A 19,418-nucleotide genomic window follows, 5' to 3' on the forward strand; every position below is an offset into this window, starting at 1 on the left:
TCGTTCTGCAATGAGGAGTGTAATGCAATCGGTTGGCTCATAGGCCATTGAAAGTGCAATTCAATGCTACTTCCTCAGCAAATCAATGTCCTACACAAGTAAAATGTCACCATAAAGTTGCTCTGCCTGCAACCTGTGTCCTGTATGACCTCCTCAGGTTGACAGTGACATGCGTATCTACTCAAAAGAATTGTTGCCTCAAGCTAACCATCTACCACACTCTGATTGTATTACTGGGTATCTCAGAATGATTCATAGGATCGTTAGAAGCATCATTTAAGCCATTGGCTGCATTTACAACGTCATCACCACTTTCAGATTCTGAGCTAGCTACCATCTATCTCTTTTACTGGACAATCAATCTGCACTTCAGCAACTTCACTGTCGTAATTTTCCAAATCCTGAGCCCTATTTGATTGCCCTAATCCTTCTTTCTTTACAATGTTAAACACAATTCCATATGTATCCTCTCAGAGGCAAAAGATCACCTTCGGCAACCATGAGCTAGAACTACCAGCAGACAGTCTATTGCAAGTTCCCTCAGATCAAACTCATGTTCTGAACCTCTATCTGAAGTTGTCCTTGGGCTACGATTAATGGATCCCTGCCTCCCATCTGAAATGCATGAGAACTAGGTGAGTGATCAAACCTTTGGCTAGTTCAGTTTCAACATCCAAGTTTGGACAAAGTCAATGAACTTATTTGCAGAAGATGTCCTCATCAAAGGACCACCAGATTGTCCAAGAATGTAGATCTACACTTTCAGATTCACTATCACTTCCTTCGTGGGTATTACGGTGAGCCCGAGAATTCCTACCAGGAGATGGTGCTCCTGAAGAGCTACCAACTCCTTATGGAATGAGGCAGCAGCATCTGCAAGGAGGTCTTCTTCAAGGGAGCCAGTTGAGTTCTCTCGTGCAATGCAGTTCCAGGAAGGAATTCTTCTTGAAGCACTGAATTTGTTTGTGCTGGGAAGGGCATGGGAAGCTGCAGCAGCTCGCTCAGCACTCCTTTTGAGTCTACGCATGTGTTTAGAATTGCAACACATCATCAAGAGCAAGCTCAATGCCACAATTTGTTTTATTGCTGAAAGCTTCTCCCAAGTGCATCTTCTCCCTTGGTTGGATGCCTTTTGAAGCTCCACATGGGTTGGATTTTGTATTATTTTCGAGTACTGGCATTGTATTTGAGAAGCAGAAAGCCAGTTAGTCACAGTGCAAATGATTGTTTTAAACAATCCACATAATAGAGTCCAGAGAAATAGGTAAAATGATCCACAAGAAATACAGTCATTAGAGAAAGAACTTTAAAACAAAGCCTCAAGTCACCTAAATTTGTGTCACCAATATTTCACATTATATCATTCATAGGTGAATCTCCATGACCGAATAAATAATGACACTGAAGCTTTAGGCTTCCATGTCAATAAATATTGTACAATTGAATTTTATTGAACCATAGAATAGTAAATTTCATTTACCTGAGAAGTGTGGCAGGCATAACAACAGTAACATCACCTCCCCTTCTTGAGCAAAAAGCTTGGCACTCCCCCTAGTGGAAAACCAAGTTCAATACCTGATTGCATCATGTTTTACCTCCATCTCGGCAAGATGAGCAAGCTACAAAGATAGGCACATTTATCAGAGAAATTTAAAAAAAAATAAAAACTAAAGAGCCAATAAAAAACTCCTCCAAGTAATATGTGATTCTAAAGGCGTAATAGCAACGCTCTATTCAAACTTTCTCTGATTTTATGCTATTTAAAGTTGAATGTCTAAGAGACCATGAAAATCGGTAATGCATGTACAGTAAGTTTTGATTGTTTGGCTGCGACATATAAGGGAATCCAACAAAAGTGGTTTTAGACTAACAACACATAAGCAGCTTAATGATTTCCACCTTGGGCTGAAGTTACCTCACAAGAACAGAAATAGTCCAGTGTTACTCTTAAAGTTCATATATTCCTCTACTAACTTATCCAACCTCATAAGTAGCTTAATGATTTCCACCTTATTAGGTGAATGTGGTTGTTATCTGGTTTACAAAGAAGACAGATGGAGCCTTCAGAAAACAGTCAAATCAGATTTTATTTACAATCAAAAGAATTAATATAAAAAAATCCCAAGACCAGAATATGTCAGCAAATATCCTGTAATTTAATTTATGACCTTTTGACAATACTGCACACAGATTCCCTCAAAATACTAGATTCATGGTTGATTGGGTAGTAGATATAAACCCTTCAATCCTCCATACTTTTGGCCTTTCACTTATTCTTACTCTACTTAAAAGAAGAGAATATAAAATGAAATAGTATGGAAAGGCATCTTCACAAAAAGCTAACAAGAAAAATCAAAATCAAAATAAGTAAATAATTTTGAAGACTAAAGATACATACCTTTGCTGCAAAGCTACCTCCATAAGCTCTCACCAAGTCCTTCATCCTCAATAATGGTGCGATATGAGGATTTGCCTGACTAACAATAAAATGGTTGACATTAAAGAGCTCCTTCAATTGGATCATTGGTAAATCAATCTCTAAGCTACCATCCCTCCACCTACGCACTGGTGTGCCCTCCCCAGGATCCAAATTAAAGGGTGGATGATAAGGAACAATATCTCCGCTTCTATCCTTGGCCATTAGTTCCTGGGCCTCAAACAGGCCAGGAAAGGCACAAGAAGCAGTCACAGCACTCCATATAACGACATGAGGCGAAGTCAAGTAGTTAAGGCACCTAGGCGGCTCGTGCTTCCTTGGGGAGCAGACCGTTATTCCAAGAATTCGACCTGTCATGTCATAGGCTTCTTGAAATGTGAGATTACTTGTAAGATTCCTCAGCATCCATTGCAGTTGCCTGATGTCATGAACAGCACCTTGTGTCATGACCCTCCTCACAACCGAAAAAATTCCACCCAACTGATCAAAAAACTGCAACGAGTGCCAAGAATCCTCAAAAAAGCTTTGCAGCTCTGGCCATGACCTGGTGGCAACAACAGAACACATAATTGATCCCACACTAGAACCAGCAATAATACGGGGCAAAAGCTTATGCTCTACCAGTGTTTTAACAACACCCACATGAAACGCTCCAAGTGAAGCACCCCCACTCAAGAGCAATGCTGTTCTCCCAAAAGCATGTCTTGTTTCATGCATAAAAGCAAGCTTCTCCTCCAAAGAAAGCTCCTCTGAATCTGAGTCACAGACCATCCTAAGTTGAGTTGAGACCTCATCTATATATTCCTTTATAAGTTTGGGCATTTGAAGCCGACCCTTGTGAAGTTCAGGATTGCACATATTTCCAAGGTTTCTGATGAGATCAGCTCTCATGAAAAAGATTATATCTCTAAGAGAACCTTCTTGACGACGGTGGCGGAGCTCTTGAAGCTTATTCCGCACCAGTTCTTCATCATAAAGGCCTGCTTCATTCATCTTTGGGGTCTCCTTATCAAGCATCTTAGCAGCATGAGCCCATTCCTCATATGTAAATGCCGTTCTCATCATGTTCCTCCAAAATTTTCTCCGATACGCCATTTCAGCCCTCACTTTCACATTCGTATACCGTTTCAACAAAAAAGCAATTATGGTTACCATAGCTAATATCCCTTGTGGATTCCGGGGATGCAGCCATGATATCATAGGTGCCAAGAAATCCCTAAATCTAAATATATAATTCAACAAGACATGAAAGATCTGATGCCTCAATTGTGAAATTGACTTGCAGAATAAGACTCTGAAAGCAATTGTCCGACCAACCATGGATGATGGTCCAATTGAAAAACGATCAACACTAGCCTCATTACTAATGTCCATATCTTTGTTCAAACAATATCCCTATGTTAGGATAATTTCTCAGTTGTATAAAGATGCTGAAGCTTATCAAGGTTCTATGGCTAATGAAAAGACAAATCCAACAAGGAATTCTCAATCAATGTAAAAAATTTACACCAATTATAATATTTTTAGCAACCTGTTAATTTTATAAAAGAATCAAAGAGAATCAAATAAGATTTTCTAGCAATCTCCTGAATTAATCATAAGCAACTATCAAGAGATGGAAACAAGTAAAAGATTCAAACCTCTTGATCCAGTTAAGAATTTGACCTGAAACCCACCAACTGGATCCTAAGATCCAAACACCGATAGAAATTACTTTTCTCAAATCGAAATATATACAAAAAATAAAAAAAAAATAAAAAAATAAAAAATAAAAAATAAAAAGAATTCCAAGAAACCAAATTTGAAAGAAGAAATTTAAAAAATATATATATATGAAAGAAACCAAACACCTGAAATACAAATAAAGTCAGTAAAATACAGATGGGTGTCCCAGAGGCGATGTCCAACCAAGAACCTCAAGATCAAAATAAGCAAAAGAAATCCAATTACCAAACCAAACTAAAATAACTGCCAGATAACTAAACTAAGCACAAGGGTTATAGCTAAACTTAGAAGCAACTAAAAATAACTAAAAGGTGAAGTTATGCGGTGCATTGGGAGGCGGGAAGAGATAAAGATACCGATAGAAAACGATGACGCATCACTGAATCGGTGCTGATTGTGTAGTTGGATAGGCGATGGAGTAACGAAATGAAAAGGTTAGATATTAATAAAATAAATCAAGCACGGGTAGGTGACAAAACTGGTGATTATTGGTCGTTCTGTTCTGGAAGCTAAAATTTGGGAACAAAGGGAGAGAACAATACGACGTCATTTTAAGTTTGAAAAGTTGTTGCGTGAACGAAATTGTTTTTGTTGCTTCAAGAAATAATTCCTATGATGTAAAATTTAAATAGATGAAAGACGCATATATTTAAATTTTTGTTACCTTATATTAATGGTTGGGTTTATTAGGATCGGTCTTTTAAGTTGGATTCTCTTTTAGGTTTGAGTTGTAACAAGTGCTAACCTAGATTTGTGTTAGATTTTTGAGATCCCAACCCATATATTTACTGAAGAAATAAATATCAAAATTTGGGTAGTTTCTACACAAGCCTCGAGATTGTATGAAAAAAGTTGTAGTATTTGTTATTTTATGTAGTCAACAATGAAAAATAAAATTTCCTTTATTAACTAAACCTATCATGTTATCTGTGAGTGGAACATAGAGATGGCAACATACTCCAGGAGTTTAGGTACCTATGGGGAACCATCTTTATTGGGTTGGCGATTCGGGAGTTAATTTGGCGAATCGGATGGGTTTAGGTAGAGCTGGGCATTTGGGACCGAGTCCAAAAACCCGGCCCAAAAATCCGATCCTAGGATCGGTCCTAGCAAGTCTAGTGCCAAAACCGGACCAGGCCTAAGGAGGAGGGCCTGGTCCCTCCGCTGGGCCCTCCTCCAAGGCCCGAGCCTAGGACCGGTCCCAGGCCCGAGCCTAAACCCTTTTAGTTTTTTTCTTTTTAGTCCCTTATATAATTACATAAAACCCCCTATAAATTTTGAAATAAACATAAATTATAGGGGTTAAAAAAATTTTTACAAAATTTAAAAAAAAAAAAAATTTGTTTAATATCCGTTGGCTGGTAGTTGAACGAACCATGAAGAGGTGGCAGAAAATGTTGATTGGAAGCATGTAAACAAGACATGCATGTAAAGATATGGATTAATTTGATTCAAAAACAGTAAATAAAACATAAAAACATTATGGCTCTGTTTGGTTCCCTTTTGGGAATACTACTATTAGTATTCCCAATAAAGTTAAACAGTAAAATTGCAAAAACTCACAATATTATTCAACTTTTTTTAAGCTCCTTAAATTTGTTAATTTAATTAAATACCCCTAAATATTTTTTTTATAAATTACAAAAACACCCCAACAACCCACGTTTACCAGATTCCGACCACCATTGTCGGAAGATGGCCGAAATCTGGTATAACGGCGGACTACCGGTTGAATCTGGCCGGTAGTGCGCCGATCGGTGGATCTGGTCGAAAAAGGTCACATCTAAGGCCAAAGATCTGGCCGTTAACGGCCAGATCTTTAGCCGTAACCAGTCGTCAACGACGGCCAACATATGGTCGTCGTTGACCATCAACGATGACCATATGTTGGTCGTCGTTGACGAGCAAATACGGCCAGATCTGGCCATCAATGGCCAAATCTAACCGTAGATTTGGCCTTTGACCGGTAAGATCCAGTCGGTCATGCGTCGATACGGCTACTCTGGCCACCCTCCGGCGGTGGTGGCCGGCTGTCCATATTTTTTGGGTGGGTTGGGAGTATTTTTGTTAACTTTTAATGTTTTATTATATGGGTGTTCAATAAATAAATAAATATAGGGGGTATTTTTATTAATTTCCAAATTCTACATCGTAATACCCGCCCAATTCAACTTTTTTTAACTTTTTTCACAAAACTTTTCTAAAAAGTGTAAAAAAGTGAACCAAACAGAGCCTATACCTTCTCCTAGTGCTTAGGTTTGATGAAGCCAAGATTCAAAAGTATGAATCCTCCACACTTTAACACCACCTTGAGAGAATGAGAGAGTGGCCGAACCTAAGAGAGAGAGCTTGTTTTTCTTTTGAGTGAACAAAATGAACACTTAACCTAAAATGCAACCATTTGCATTTATATATACATGGGTTATTTTGTAATTACTTGTTTTTCACTTGCATGCCCCAATAAAATCTTATTCTAAAAGGAGCCCAAACATTTATTAATTTTCCCTTTGAATAATCAATATTATTCAAGGGCCCATGTAAACTAAACTANTTTTGAGTGAACAAAATGAACACTTAACCTAAAATGCAACCATTTGCATTTATATATACATGGGTTATTTTGTAATTACTTGTTTTTCACTTGCATGCCCCAATAAAATCTTATTCTAAAAGGAGCCCAAACATTTATTAATTTTCCCTTTGAATAATCAATATTATTCAAGGGCCCATGTAAACTAAACTAGTTTACATTAACAACCCATAAGTTTACCCTTTTGCCCTTTAACTATTAAAATGTTATTTTAGTTCATCTCATTTATCTTAACGCATTGCTTGACCATTTTAACCTTTAAAATGTCACAAATAATTTTCTATGTAACTATTACCATAGAAATCCTGTCATTACCCTCGGAAGGTGCTAGCCCTCTTCGGATAATCATTTCTCTCTCTTATCCTTCTCTAACTTCTCAAGGTTATTGGTGTGACCATGTAGGTCCACCGTGGATTAGTCGTGAGCCGGTTTTGGATGAATTCGGAAACGTGTCTAGAGGCCCAACGACTATGGCAAACATCTAGTAATGTGTCATAGTCCCTAAACCACGATGAAGAAATACTTCGTCGAACCCTTTTCAAATCATATGTACCATGCAGGTAAAGTCCTTCCATTGATATATTCTGATCGAGTAGGGATTCATGAAACGTCAAAATCCTAAACTCGATGTTCTACCGAATATGTCTGGAACTTGTCATCACGAACTTGCTTTCGTATGACTAATAATAGACTCTGGTAAGAGATTATGATTTCTGACATTTATCGACAGTCAGCGGTACTCTCGATCCTATATTTCGGAGTCAGTAGATCCCTTCTTGATCATTGTTCGTTTCCACATATGAACAACGCATGACCAAATATGCTCTATCATACGAAACATGGCTAGTCTCTTACTTATACATTGTATGAACCATACGCATCCGTATCGGATCCGACCACAATGTCTCAGGTTAAAGGACTACATCGTGAACTGATATAACCAAACGATAAATCATTGACTACATGCTTTTCCAAGTGATTTGTCGTTATTTAGTCACGTTCAAAAAACAGTTCATCAACCGCTAATCCATACTAATGCCCCAGTGACATGACTATCATCGTCATTCGTACTTATATCAACTCATGATATCTTTCGGAAGCATCCAGTATGTCTACTATGCAATATAGTTACCCAAATTATATTGCTTTTTTGGGAACCTTCTGATAAATTCATTTACCGATTAAATGAATCATCTAGACAATTCATATACATACTTTATTTTAAATGCATGACTGAATAAAGGAAGCAATTTATATATATGAATTTCATATACATACTTTATTTTAAATGCATGACTGAATAAAGGAAGCAATTTATATATATGAATTGAAGAACTCTTTCTTCTATTATTTATGATATACTGATACAAGACAAAATGCTCTGAAACCGATAACACGAATGGTTTCTAGGGCATACACTAACAGCAGCCAACGGTAGTTTGTAGGCCCCCAGCCTGCCAGCGTCGCGCCCCCCCCCCCCCCCCCCCCCAAACTACACTATAAATATTCAGAGGCAACAATTGCACTATAAATATCATCTAAATCTCTCATTTTTTCCACACCACTCAATCTTTCCACTCTCTACTCCAGATCTCTAATCAAATTCTCATTCAATTTATATTTATATTTATAATTTATTCATATTATAATTTATTTATTTATATTTTTCAATATCATCTCTTATTCATATTATTATTTAATTTTTTTTCATTTTAATTATTTATTATTTTATCATAAATTCATAATGGATTCCCGACATGATGCATTCGGAGGATCATCCCCAAATGAGTTTTACGTTCCATCCACTAAAGAAATGAAAGGGTTCAATCCATTTCACCCTTTCCTCCAAAGGCAGCAACTGCAATTCCAACCACATTCAGCTAGGATGAGGTATAGCCAAACACATGTAAGCTGCGAGTCAACCAGCACGGGCATAGCCCAAGCCCCTCGACCGTCAAAGAGGGTCGTGTCCGATGTATGGCGACACTTCACCAAATCAAAATGGCCAAAGACAAATGGGGAGGGGGAAGAATCATATGGGGTATGTAATTTCTGTGGAACCATGATTGGCGCTGAGAAGGGGACTTCGACGATGCGACGACACTTGGAGAAGAAGCACCCCCAAATAATGCAATTGCTTAGTACATCTTCAACCAGATCAGGTAGGAAAATTCAAACTCAACTTAATTTTAATCCACAATCCTCAACTCTCTCAACATGGCAATACAATGCACACGTTGCACGAGAGAAAATAGCAAGCTTCATAGTTGCTACGTACTCTCCCATTTGTTTATCTGAAAATCCTTATTTTATTCACATGATTAAAACTGCATTTTGTCCAGCATATACCCCTATTAGTAGAAGAGATATACTAAAACTTTATAACAAAATAAAATATAAACTTAAAAACGAATTTCAAAATTTTAGGAATATATCTATTGCACTTACATCAGGCATATGGGCTTGTAGATTAAAAACCGATTTTTTAACTATCACAATACATTTCTTAGATCATAATTGGGGTTTACAACAAAAATTGATGGGTTTTAAACCATTATATGAAAAACATAGTGCTGACATTATTTATTTTACAATTCTTGAAGTTTTGCTAGAATATCTATTAACTGATAGAGTTGTAGCGCTAATGCTTGATAATGTAGTTGCTAACACAGCGTCAATCTCTTTATTTGAAGAGAGATTGGATCCGCGTGGTGAAGGCAAATTTTTTCACCAGAGATATGCTTGCCACATCATCAATTTAATAGTTAAAGCAGGTTTAGATGTTATACATTTGAAGATGGAGAGGGTGCGCACGACTATCAGATTTATCGTCGATGGTAGCAATAAAAGATGGCAGGAGTACGTCAAATATTATAGGCAAGAGGACCCACTGATTCGACCTTTGAAGTTATGTACGGACATGCCTATCCATTGGAACTCCACCTACTTGATGTTTGAAAAAGCTTTGCCAACCGCAAAACAAATTACAGATTTTGTCAATCGGAAGAATTATCTAGAGGAAGTTGTCAGCTATGATGATTGGGCGGTACTTTTTTGTTCATTTCTTAAATTTTTTTTATGATTCTACTAATACATTAAGTGGTATTTATTATCCGACTACTAATTTAGTGTTAGATATTTTACTTCAAATTGCTAAAACTTTTGCTAAATATAGATATAATGATGTTTTAATGGCAATTGTTTCAAAGATGGAAGAAAAATACAAGAAATATTGGTTATATATTCCATTCTTATATGGATTAGGCCTTGTTGTAGATCCTAGGTTTAAATTACATGTAGTTAACTGTATAATTACTGAGTAAGGCTAGTATTTAGGATATGATTATACGTCTTATTTGACTGACTTTAAGCAAAAATTGGAAAACCTTTTTTCTTTATATCAGAATAGGTACAATGGAAGTGGAAGTGGAACGTTCAAGAGAGACGATTAGGACCCTGATTCAGACCTTTGTCAAGAATCGACCAAGTGGACGTATATGGAACATAGCGGAAGTAGCAGCTCCAACTCGTACATACATGAACCAAATGAGCTGAATCGCTACCTACAAGTGGACCTGTCCTACATGACGATGAAGGAGAAACGTGAGATGAATATTCTTCAATGGTGGAACCAACATGAAAGTCAATTCCCCATTGTAGCCTAAATGGCACGTGACATTTCATCTGTGCCTGTTTCTACAATTGTATCTGAGTCAGCATTTTCAACGAGTGGTCGGATTGTTGAAGACAGAAGATGCTCTTTAACTAATGAGATGATTAAAGTAATAATGTGTTTACGAGATTGGACTCATACAGAAAGAAGACTACAATAGCACCCTGAAGATCCTGAACTACTCGAACTCTTTAGGAATACAGATTTTAATGATTTAAATATTGTTGACAATGAAGATGAATAATTTAATAAAAAAATTTATTTAATTGTTTATTTGTGAAGCGTGAATGTGTGAATATTACATTTATGTTAAAATTAACTATTAATTTTTTTTATTTTTTAAAATTAATTAAACTTTTAAAAACTTACTAATCTACCCCTGAAAATTATTAAAACCTCCTACATAATTTCATTTCGCCCCTAAAATATAAAAAAGGATAAGGGGGGAAACAAATTTTGCAAGCCCATAGGACCGATCTGGGTCCTAAAATTGCTCATGGGTTTGAGACCGGTCCCAAACGGGCCCAGGCCTGGGCCTGCTTGGGACCGGTCTTTGACCAGGTCTAGGTTTAGGATGCAAATAAAATCCCTATATTGAAATGGAGATGGCTTTTTCAAAAGTTTTATTTGTAGCAAGGGTATGAAAGAAATAAAATTTAAATAACAATATACCAACAACTCTCTCTCACAAACTTGCTCTCACAACTTGATATAACAGTTTGTAATTAGTCAGCTTACAATGGGTCCCACATGGGTTTTGCATAGGTCCCACTAATTAATTGCAAACTGACCAATTGCGAGCTATCACGTCAGGGTTGTGAGTGAAAGTTTATGCGAGAGGATTGTTGGTGTAGTATTATTTTAAAATTTTCACAAATTGATTTGGAGGGCTTTTGAATTGATTTTTACAGTTTCAGGTCACAAACATTGTCTAAAGAAGTGGGAAACAAAGTTCATATAGACAAGCCTTGCAAAACTAGTTGTTGAGTAACGACTACTGTAAGTGTTGGCAGTTGACCACAGGGGCATTATTTTTCAACGTAATATTATTTTGTAATTTAAAGTATCTCATATGGGCATTTTTGTCATTCCGATAACTAAAATCAATTTTAGAAATGATCTGCTTTTTAAAAGCTACACAAGGTTGCTTTTAAAATCCTTTTATAAATTTGATTATACGATAATAAGCTTCAAAAGTCGTTAACCCAGCACTTTTTATGTTGTAGCTCAAGAATTGATCTAAAGCAATCCCAAACATGCTATAAATTAAAGAATAATGATGTTTTATTAAATGTGGCATTGACATGTAAATAAAATGATTTACACATTCGATGATACGGTTACAAATCATTTAGAATGTAAAATTTGGAATATAGTTGGCACCATCGACGAAGCCAGGGGAGGTCAAGACTCAAGAGTGACCACTTGGCAGTTAGGCACATTTGATGATATGGAAAATTGTTTATAAGTACACTTAAAATATCAATATAAACTTTTAAATTTTACAAAATATATCAAATTTTTCTTTCTAAATTTTGCAAAATTTATTCCAAGTTGTCTTAATATATCCACAAAAAACAAAATATAAAAAGTTTTATTTGCTTTCTAGAATTACCAATATTGATAATCTTTTCTAGTCAAATCTAAATATTACCAACTGTTTTATTTCTCAAATTTTTTACTAAAAACTAAAAAAGTAAATACTGAATGTCATGATGTAAGGTAAGCATCCATCATTGATATATCAAATTATTAATAATTTAAAAATATATTTTGATAAAATATTATTCAGTTGATCCAAATATAACGGTGAGATCACCATAAGGGCTACAATTTCATAATAGAAGTTGGATGAAACAATAAAATATTTATTTATAAGATATATATTTTGGTTTAATTTGGAAATACTATATTTTTGTGTTAGCTGTATAAAAGTGTTTATTTTGACCAAATTTTATACTCATTAATTACAATTATAAATATATTATTTACAAAAAATATTATCAATAAAAATTACTTGATCTAATATGTTAAAATTTTATTGACAATCATATTGTCATTTGTAATTGGACCCCCTATAATCCAATCCTAGCTACATCCCTAGTTGGCACGGGTAAGTATTATTCATTAGAAGAACTCTACTTCTTATTACATCCTATTTAGGGGGCGTTTGGATCTTATAATATTTTATTATAGGGGATATTATATTAATAGATAGATAGATCACTTTGAAGATTATTATGAATGTTTAGGAAATGTGTTTGGTTGATTTGAAAAAATTAGTGAGTAATATGTTTGGTTGGAAGAATAAATGGGTGTGTATGTTATATAGATTACTAAATTGCCCTCCTTTTTAAATATTAATATAATATTATTTTTTGAATTATTTCTTTTAACACCCTACATTTGAAATTTTGCTAAAACACCCCAACCATATAAAACTTTATTTTGTAGCAAAATAAACCCCACCCACCCCAGGCCATTGCCAATAGCTAGCCACTGTCGCCGATCATCACGGGTAGTCAACGAAATGGCGCACAACTGGTTGTATATGGACAACCATATGCCGGCAAAGCCATTTTCGGCCATGGATCACAAATCCATGGGCTTTTCACGGCCATAGAAACGGCCTTAGTGGCGCACAACTGGCTAGATCCCACCGGTCGTGCGCCATTATGGTGACTACCACCGGTGGTTGTTGGTGGTGGTGGTTGGCGATGGTCTTGGGTGGCTAGGGGTATTTTGTTAACTTTTAAACTTTTTTGTGGTTGGGGTGTTTTAGCTAATTTCTCAAATATAGGGGGGCAAGGTAATTATTATTTGGTAGACATTTGAGGACAGTTGTGTCCGAAATGATATTTAATTAAGGGTAAAATATGTATAAAAATCAGATTACCCGGTAATCTTTTAATAACAGCTCCTGGAGAGGGTATCTAATTACCCCCTTATATTATTAGCAGTAAACATTATTTACAATAAAAGATGCCCATAATATTTTATTATTTGCAAACCAAACAACGAAATCTTGCAAAATAAACAAAGATTATCTCCATTATCTGATATTACCCTGATCTAAACACACCTTTAAAAGTTTTAAAAAACTTTCTATGCTTATAGCACCACAAATACCATAAATCCCTAATTTGATTTAAAAAAAAAAAAAAAAAAAAAAAAAAAAAAAAAAAAAAAAAAAAAAAACCTAAATCATGATCTTCACTAATGCAATTTGCCCATATTTTTTTTTTCTTTTTTTTTTAAAAAAGCAATTAGTTATTCAAAATTGGCAATTAAAAATAACTTAAAACTAAAAAAATAAAATTTCTTCACAAATTATTTACCCACATTAGATTAAACACTTGTTGGCTATGAAAATGTCTATTATAAATATATGTTTAGAAGATGAGTGTTTTTTTTTTTTTTTATTAATGAATAAATCTTAAGATTACAATCACAAACTTAAAATTGTATATTATTCAAAACTAAATATGTCTCTTAGCGAAACTTAGTTCTTCCTTAAAAGAACTCCTTTTAGTTCTAAAAATTGTTTCAAATCTATCAAAATAGAATTTGAATGAGAAATATAAAAAAAATTAGGGTTTATGTACAAATGAATGGGATTTTAAAAGTGTTTATATAAAAGAATAAATTTAGTAATTTCATTGGAGGATAAACTTATAATTATAAAATATATTAAATAACCGCTCTAAAAGAAATTGTGATCCTCCGGCTAACATCGGAGCTTCAATAATATGTGATTTTCATAAAAAGTTTGTTCATTGAATTTCTTAAAAAAAAAAAAAAAAAAAAATTAAAAGAAAGAAAATCGCCCATCACATGATTGATGGAGAAAAGTTTGGACTTTGGGGTCCCTCATTGTTAAAAGAAAAAAAGGGTGTACCATCACCGTCAATTACGCATGGAGCAATTATCTTGATGGTCCACGCCAACCATGTGATGTGTTTATGCAAAGATATCTTATTTATATGATGAAGCTTTAGTCCTTTACAGGCCACAATCACATGCAGACATGTCCACACCATCAATTCAATAATGGTAAATGCCAGAATAAAGTGAGAGTCTCATTCAAAAAGAACAAGTCAATTCTCTCTGTTTAGTATGCAGGTCAAGGCATCTTACCAACCATATTCTAATCTGACACGTCAAATTTCATAATCAAACTTACAATAAAATACAAATTACTTTGAATTTTTCTATGCATGAACTTTCTTCTCAGGAAACGAGAATAACTTTTCCAGAACAAACAATTCTCCTCTATCTCAAACTTTGAAACACAAAAAACAAGAGTTAAAAATGGATTCATACAAGGTTGGAGTGGAAACAGATTCTCAAGTTTGTGCAGATTCTGAGATGCTATCTATAAGTGATGCATCTTCTGAGGATGAGAATAGCAAAAGCAGAGGAAAAGGGGCAAATGATAAAATGAAGTTGAGATCAATCAGATTGCCAAGTTTAAGATCATGTTTGAGACCATTGAAATCTCCAAGCTTGTTAGCTGCTTATGCACCAACTTCACAACAGTCAACTCCAGTTGTCATCTCAGATGCATCACCAAATTACAAGAAACCAACGAGCTGTTCCGATGCAAAGAATGGGCATTTTCAGGCAAGTTCTCTCATGCTAAATTTCTGTTTGCTTTATTAGAATTCTGGTGAACTGAAACTGTATACTGCATCCATTTAGCAGAAACCATCAAGAATGTTATCAAGACGCTCTAGTTTCAAGCCGGTGAAGAGTCTAACCAGAGTGTCTAGTACAAAATTCAGGATGAGAAAATCGTCTGGAGGAACTGACCAGAAGAAAAAATTGAACAAGACAAGGTCAATCAAGATTGCAAGTTTTGGAAGCTCAAGAGCATCTGTAAGGGAGGAAAATGCTGAATCTAGTTTTTTTGGCGATGATCAGAATGGAAGAAATTCAAAAATCGGAAAGCCAAAATCAGATTCCTCAACGAGAGTTTTCAAAAGAACAACAACTCTGAGACCTCAGAGGATCTTAACAAAAACGGTGAGTCTGAAACCGAAGAGACCCTCCAAGAAACGCTCACAACTTTCAGACTCGAGCATTGTCAGAGCTACATGTTCTTCTACTCTCAAAGACTCCAAGTTTTCTCCCCGTATTGAGCAACAAACAGGAGGAAATGAATCTGGAGGAATTTCAGCTGTGAAAGTTTGTCCATATTCATATTGTTCTCTTCATGGCCATCGACATGGCAATTTACCTCCACTGAAGCGCTTTGTATCAATGCGCAGGCGTTTGTTGAAGGCACAGAAGAGCATGAAACCAGATAGTCACCCTGTTCCAAAGGCAAAACATTCTAGTAACAGGAGGAAAGGAACTAAGACAAGTCAACTGGTCTCTAATGGAGTATCTGTACAGCAACAAGCCGCCAAAGACAGAAGGGAAAACTCCTCAGTTACTGACGAGGCATTCAGGGTCGAGTTGAAAGGAGAAGGCGCTCATTTTATAGAAGATAAACATATAGATGTTTCTGAAAATCTCACTGACATATTGTTTGGTAAAACATCATGTCTCCAATCAAGATTGGAACAACACATGACCAGTAACTCTCTAGAGGACAAACCAAGCATTCAGGCTGGTTCATTATCGACATTTCAGGAAACAAATGAGGATGAATACTGTAACAAAGCAATAGAACCTGTTAAACGGATTCCTGAAGCCAGTGATAGTAAGAGAACGGAGGAGAAAATTGTTGCATCAGACATTCACAGAGGAGATAATAAGCTCATTCACACACTTGATCATCGTGAAACCATAGATTCCTGTTTACGGGAGGTCAAGGATTCCATTCAAAGTGATAATCTGTCCTTGAAGCTTGATGATATTGTGAGCACCAGCAATGAGGGAGGTCCAGTGGACGCAGCAGTTAACCAGGAAGTCAATGGAGAAACAGTTGCAAGTTTGAACTTGGAAATGTTCAAAGGTTACTCTGGATCAAAAAAAGTTGTTGATGTCAGCACTACAACCAGGGAAATCGATGAAGATTTCGAACCAGATAATCGTTTCCATGAAGGGTTTTCACAATCTGGTGACCCTTTACCAAATTTTACAACTGATGGATGCCACAAAACCCAGATAAAAAAGCAAAACTTTACAGGATTTTGGGGTATGATTTATCAGCATATGGTATCAGGTATTGCTACAGAAGTTGAGACCCAGCTACCTCTCGATGGCAAGGATAAAGAAGAACAAGATGAAGAAGACCACACATTGTCTCATAATAATGATCCCGTTTCTCACCAGAGTCCTTCTGGAACAGATCAAGACATGGAAATGAGAGATGGTGATGCAGGCAACCAGAAGTCTGAGCTCTGGCAGAGTGATGCCATTAAGCTGGTACAAGAAGCGTTTGATAAAATCCTGTCAGAAATTCCAGACCAGTCATCTGATGATCAATCAATAACCAGTGAAACAACTTCAGAACAAGATTTCTTGGAGAGGAAGCAAGTTGAAGATGGAGAGGATAACATCTCATGTTCCTTTGATGGCACTAATGAGAGTGTCGTGCAGGATCCAGAAGAAACACAGCTAACAGTTGTTAATACTGAAGAAAGGAAAGCAGCATCACAGCCGGGGGACAAGTCTAGCCAGCAAATTTCCAAGAACTGGAGCAATCTGAAAAAAGTAATTATCCTTAAGAGATTTGTCAAGGCACTGGAAAAGGTAAGGAACTTCAATCCTCCGAAACCACAATGTCTACCAGTGGAGCCTGATTCGGAAACAGAAAAAGTTAATCTGAGACATCAAACAACGGAAGAGAGAAAAGTTGCTGAAGAATGGATGCTTGATTTTGCACTTAGACAGGTAATTTCTAAACTAGCTCCAGCCCAAAAAAGAAAAGTAGCTCTGCTTGTACAAGCTTTTGAAACAGTGTCTCCGCTTCCAGAAACTAGAACCCATATGAGGTCCAATGCAAGAGCTTCTGCTCATGCAACTCCAGCTCAAGCCACCAGTGAGCAAAATAATAAATTGCTTTCTAAAGCACCATATGCTGAAATGAGTATGAGTTTCAAAGAGACCCCAGACCAAGTCAGTGATTGTGCAAAACAGCTCATTCCAGGGACATGTTCTGAGCTGAAAGAAAGAAGTTTACCATGTGGTGATAGTAATACAGTAATGCGTACATTGGCTTCTGAAGCTGCCCAAGCAAATTTGGAGGAAGAGAGAACAATTGCTTGCAACCCTGATAAAATGGATAATAATTCCATGTTCACAGAGTACCAGCCTGATTTCATTGACTCCTCTCCAACAAAGCTTGAAAATTCGACATTTTCAGATAAGGCGTCCTCAAAGCTAGATGACACCATGGGCACCTCTCATGAGGAATTAGTAAATGGAAAAATCCTCACAGAGATCTATGATTTGCAAGTCAATGAGCTAGATATTAAATTCAACAATGAAAAGTTGGAGACTGATAAGGCAGCTGATGAACAAGCATGTCCACCCAAAAGCTCAAGCCCAGAAAATTATGCAGAAACAACTGCAGTTAACAGTGTGACCACTTCAGCTTCATTTTGTGAACTGTTGGAGGCACCAGCAACAGCCGGCGGAGAAGAAGCTGATCAGAAATATGAAGTCCTCCAAGAGTCTTCTGAACTAGAAGAACCAGAGTCAAATAACACCACTAATATATCAGAAGAAGCCAAGATGGAGAAACAGAAATACAGGAGGCTCTGGTACTTAATATATAAGCACATGGTATCAAGTAACACTGAAGGTGGAACACAATCACTTCTTGAGGATGTTGGCAACAAGGAACAAGGGGGTGAAGCCAACGTATTGCTTGGAACGAAAAATGCAGATTCTTGCGATGATTTATCTGTATCGAACCAGGAAACAATAGTTGACAATAAAAACAGAAGCAGCCGAAAGATTGAACTTGATCAGATTGAAGCCATAAAGCTCATCGAAGAAGCAATCGATGAAATTCAGCTCCCAGAAATTCAAGATGACTCACCTGATGATCAATCAATTACTGGCAATGTGAATCCAGAAATGGAGGCCCAAAAGAAACATGGTGAAGATGGGGAACTTTTCATCTTGACTACCAATGATACTGCAGAAGATACCTATAGAGAATCCAAGAACAGAAAGTCAGACCATCTTAAGACAGTGGATCAAAGAGAACCATGGCTCAACTCTAATAACACCAATGCCCCAGAAGAACCAGAAACAATACCAAAGTTGGGAAATAAATCTAAGCCACAAATGCAGAAGAGCTGGAGCAATCTGAAAAAACTGATCCTTCTTCAGAAATTCATCAAGGCATTGGAAAAGGTGAGGAAGTTCAACTCCCAAGAGCCACGATATCTGCCCCTGGACCCCGCCTCTGAAGCAGAAAAAGTTCATCTAAGGCATCAAAACACAGAAGACAGAAAAAATGCCGAGGAATGGAAGCTTGATTATGCCCTTCAACAGGTAGTTGCTAAATTAACTCCAGCTCGGAAAAGAAAAGTGGAGTTGCTTGTAGAAGCGTTTGAAACAGTCACTCCTGCTTTAGAAGTTAAAGATCATCAACGGCACAGTGCGGCAGCCTCTCCTCATGCAAAACTCGTACTTGCCTAAGTTATGAATCCATTAGGTAAGAACAGTGACTTTCTCAGTTGTTACTTCCCTTTGTTTGTAGTTAAAGGCAAGAAGCCTCATAACTGTTGTAGTGTCCTATGAAAAAGGAGTCAATAAAGCTACATCAACATAAGCTAAAGTCCCTTGGACAGTAGAGGCTCTCTCGTCAGAAGGATTCAAAGTTTCATTGATAGAAAAGTCCATCACTTAATGCTTCCGATCTAAATTTATAGTTCCATGAGACTCCCTCAATGTTCAAATATAGTAGAGCATCCATAAATAACATAGATCGTCTGTTTTATGGTGTGATATTTTATAATCATGCTAAATTTATCTACACTGATGTTGTGTGCAGGAATAGAAATAAGCAGCAGTTTGTTGAGTCACTT

The 19,418-nt window shown here is 36.4% G+C and overlaps 1 protein-coding gene and 1 pseudogene across 1 annotated transcript; one reads left to right on the plus strand and one right to left on the minus strand.

Moving 5' to 3' along the window:
• Positions 1 to 211: 211 nt before the first annotated feature.
• Positions 212 to 4,198, minus strand: LOC116113993 (annotated as a pseudogene).
• A 10,538-nt stretch (positions 4,199 to 14,736) lies between these two features.
• Positions 14,737 to 19,418, plus strand: LOC116113994 (calmodulin binding protein PICBP-like). Its single transcript, XM_031400143.1, has 3 exons — positions 14,737 to 15,048; positions 15,130 to 19,045; positions 19,385 to 19,418. The coding sequence occupies exons 1-2, from the start codon at positions 14,737 to 14,739 to the stop codon at positions 19,027 to 19,029; spliced, it is 4,212 nt and encodes a 1,403-aa protein (XP_031256003.1). The 3' UTR covers positions 19,030 to 19,045; positions 19,385 to 19,418.

The sequence above is a fragment of the Pistacia vera genome, unplaced genomic scaffold (genome assembly GCF_008641045.1).
Source record: "Pistacia vera cultivar Batoury unplaced genomic scaffold, PisVer_v2 Contig698, whole genome shotgun sequence".
Classification (NCBI taxonomy): domain Eukaryota; kingdom Viridiplantae; phylum Streptophyta; class Magnoliopsida; order Sapindales; family Anacardiaceae; genus Pistacia; species Pistacia vera.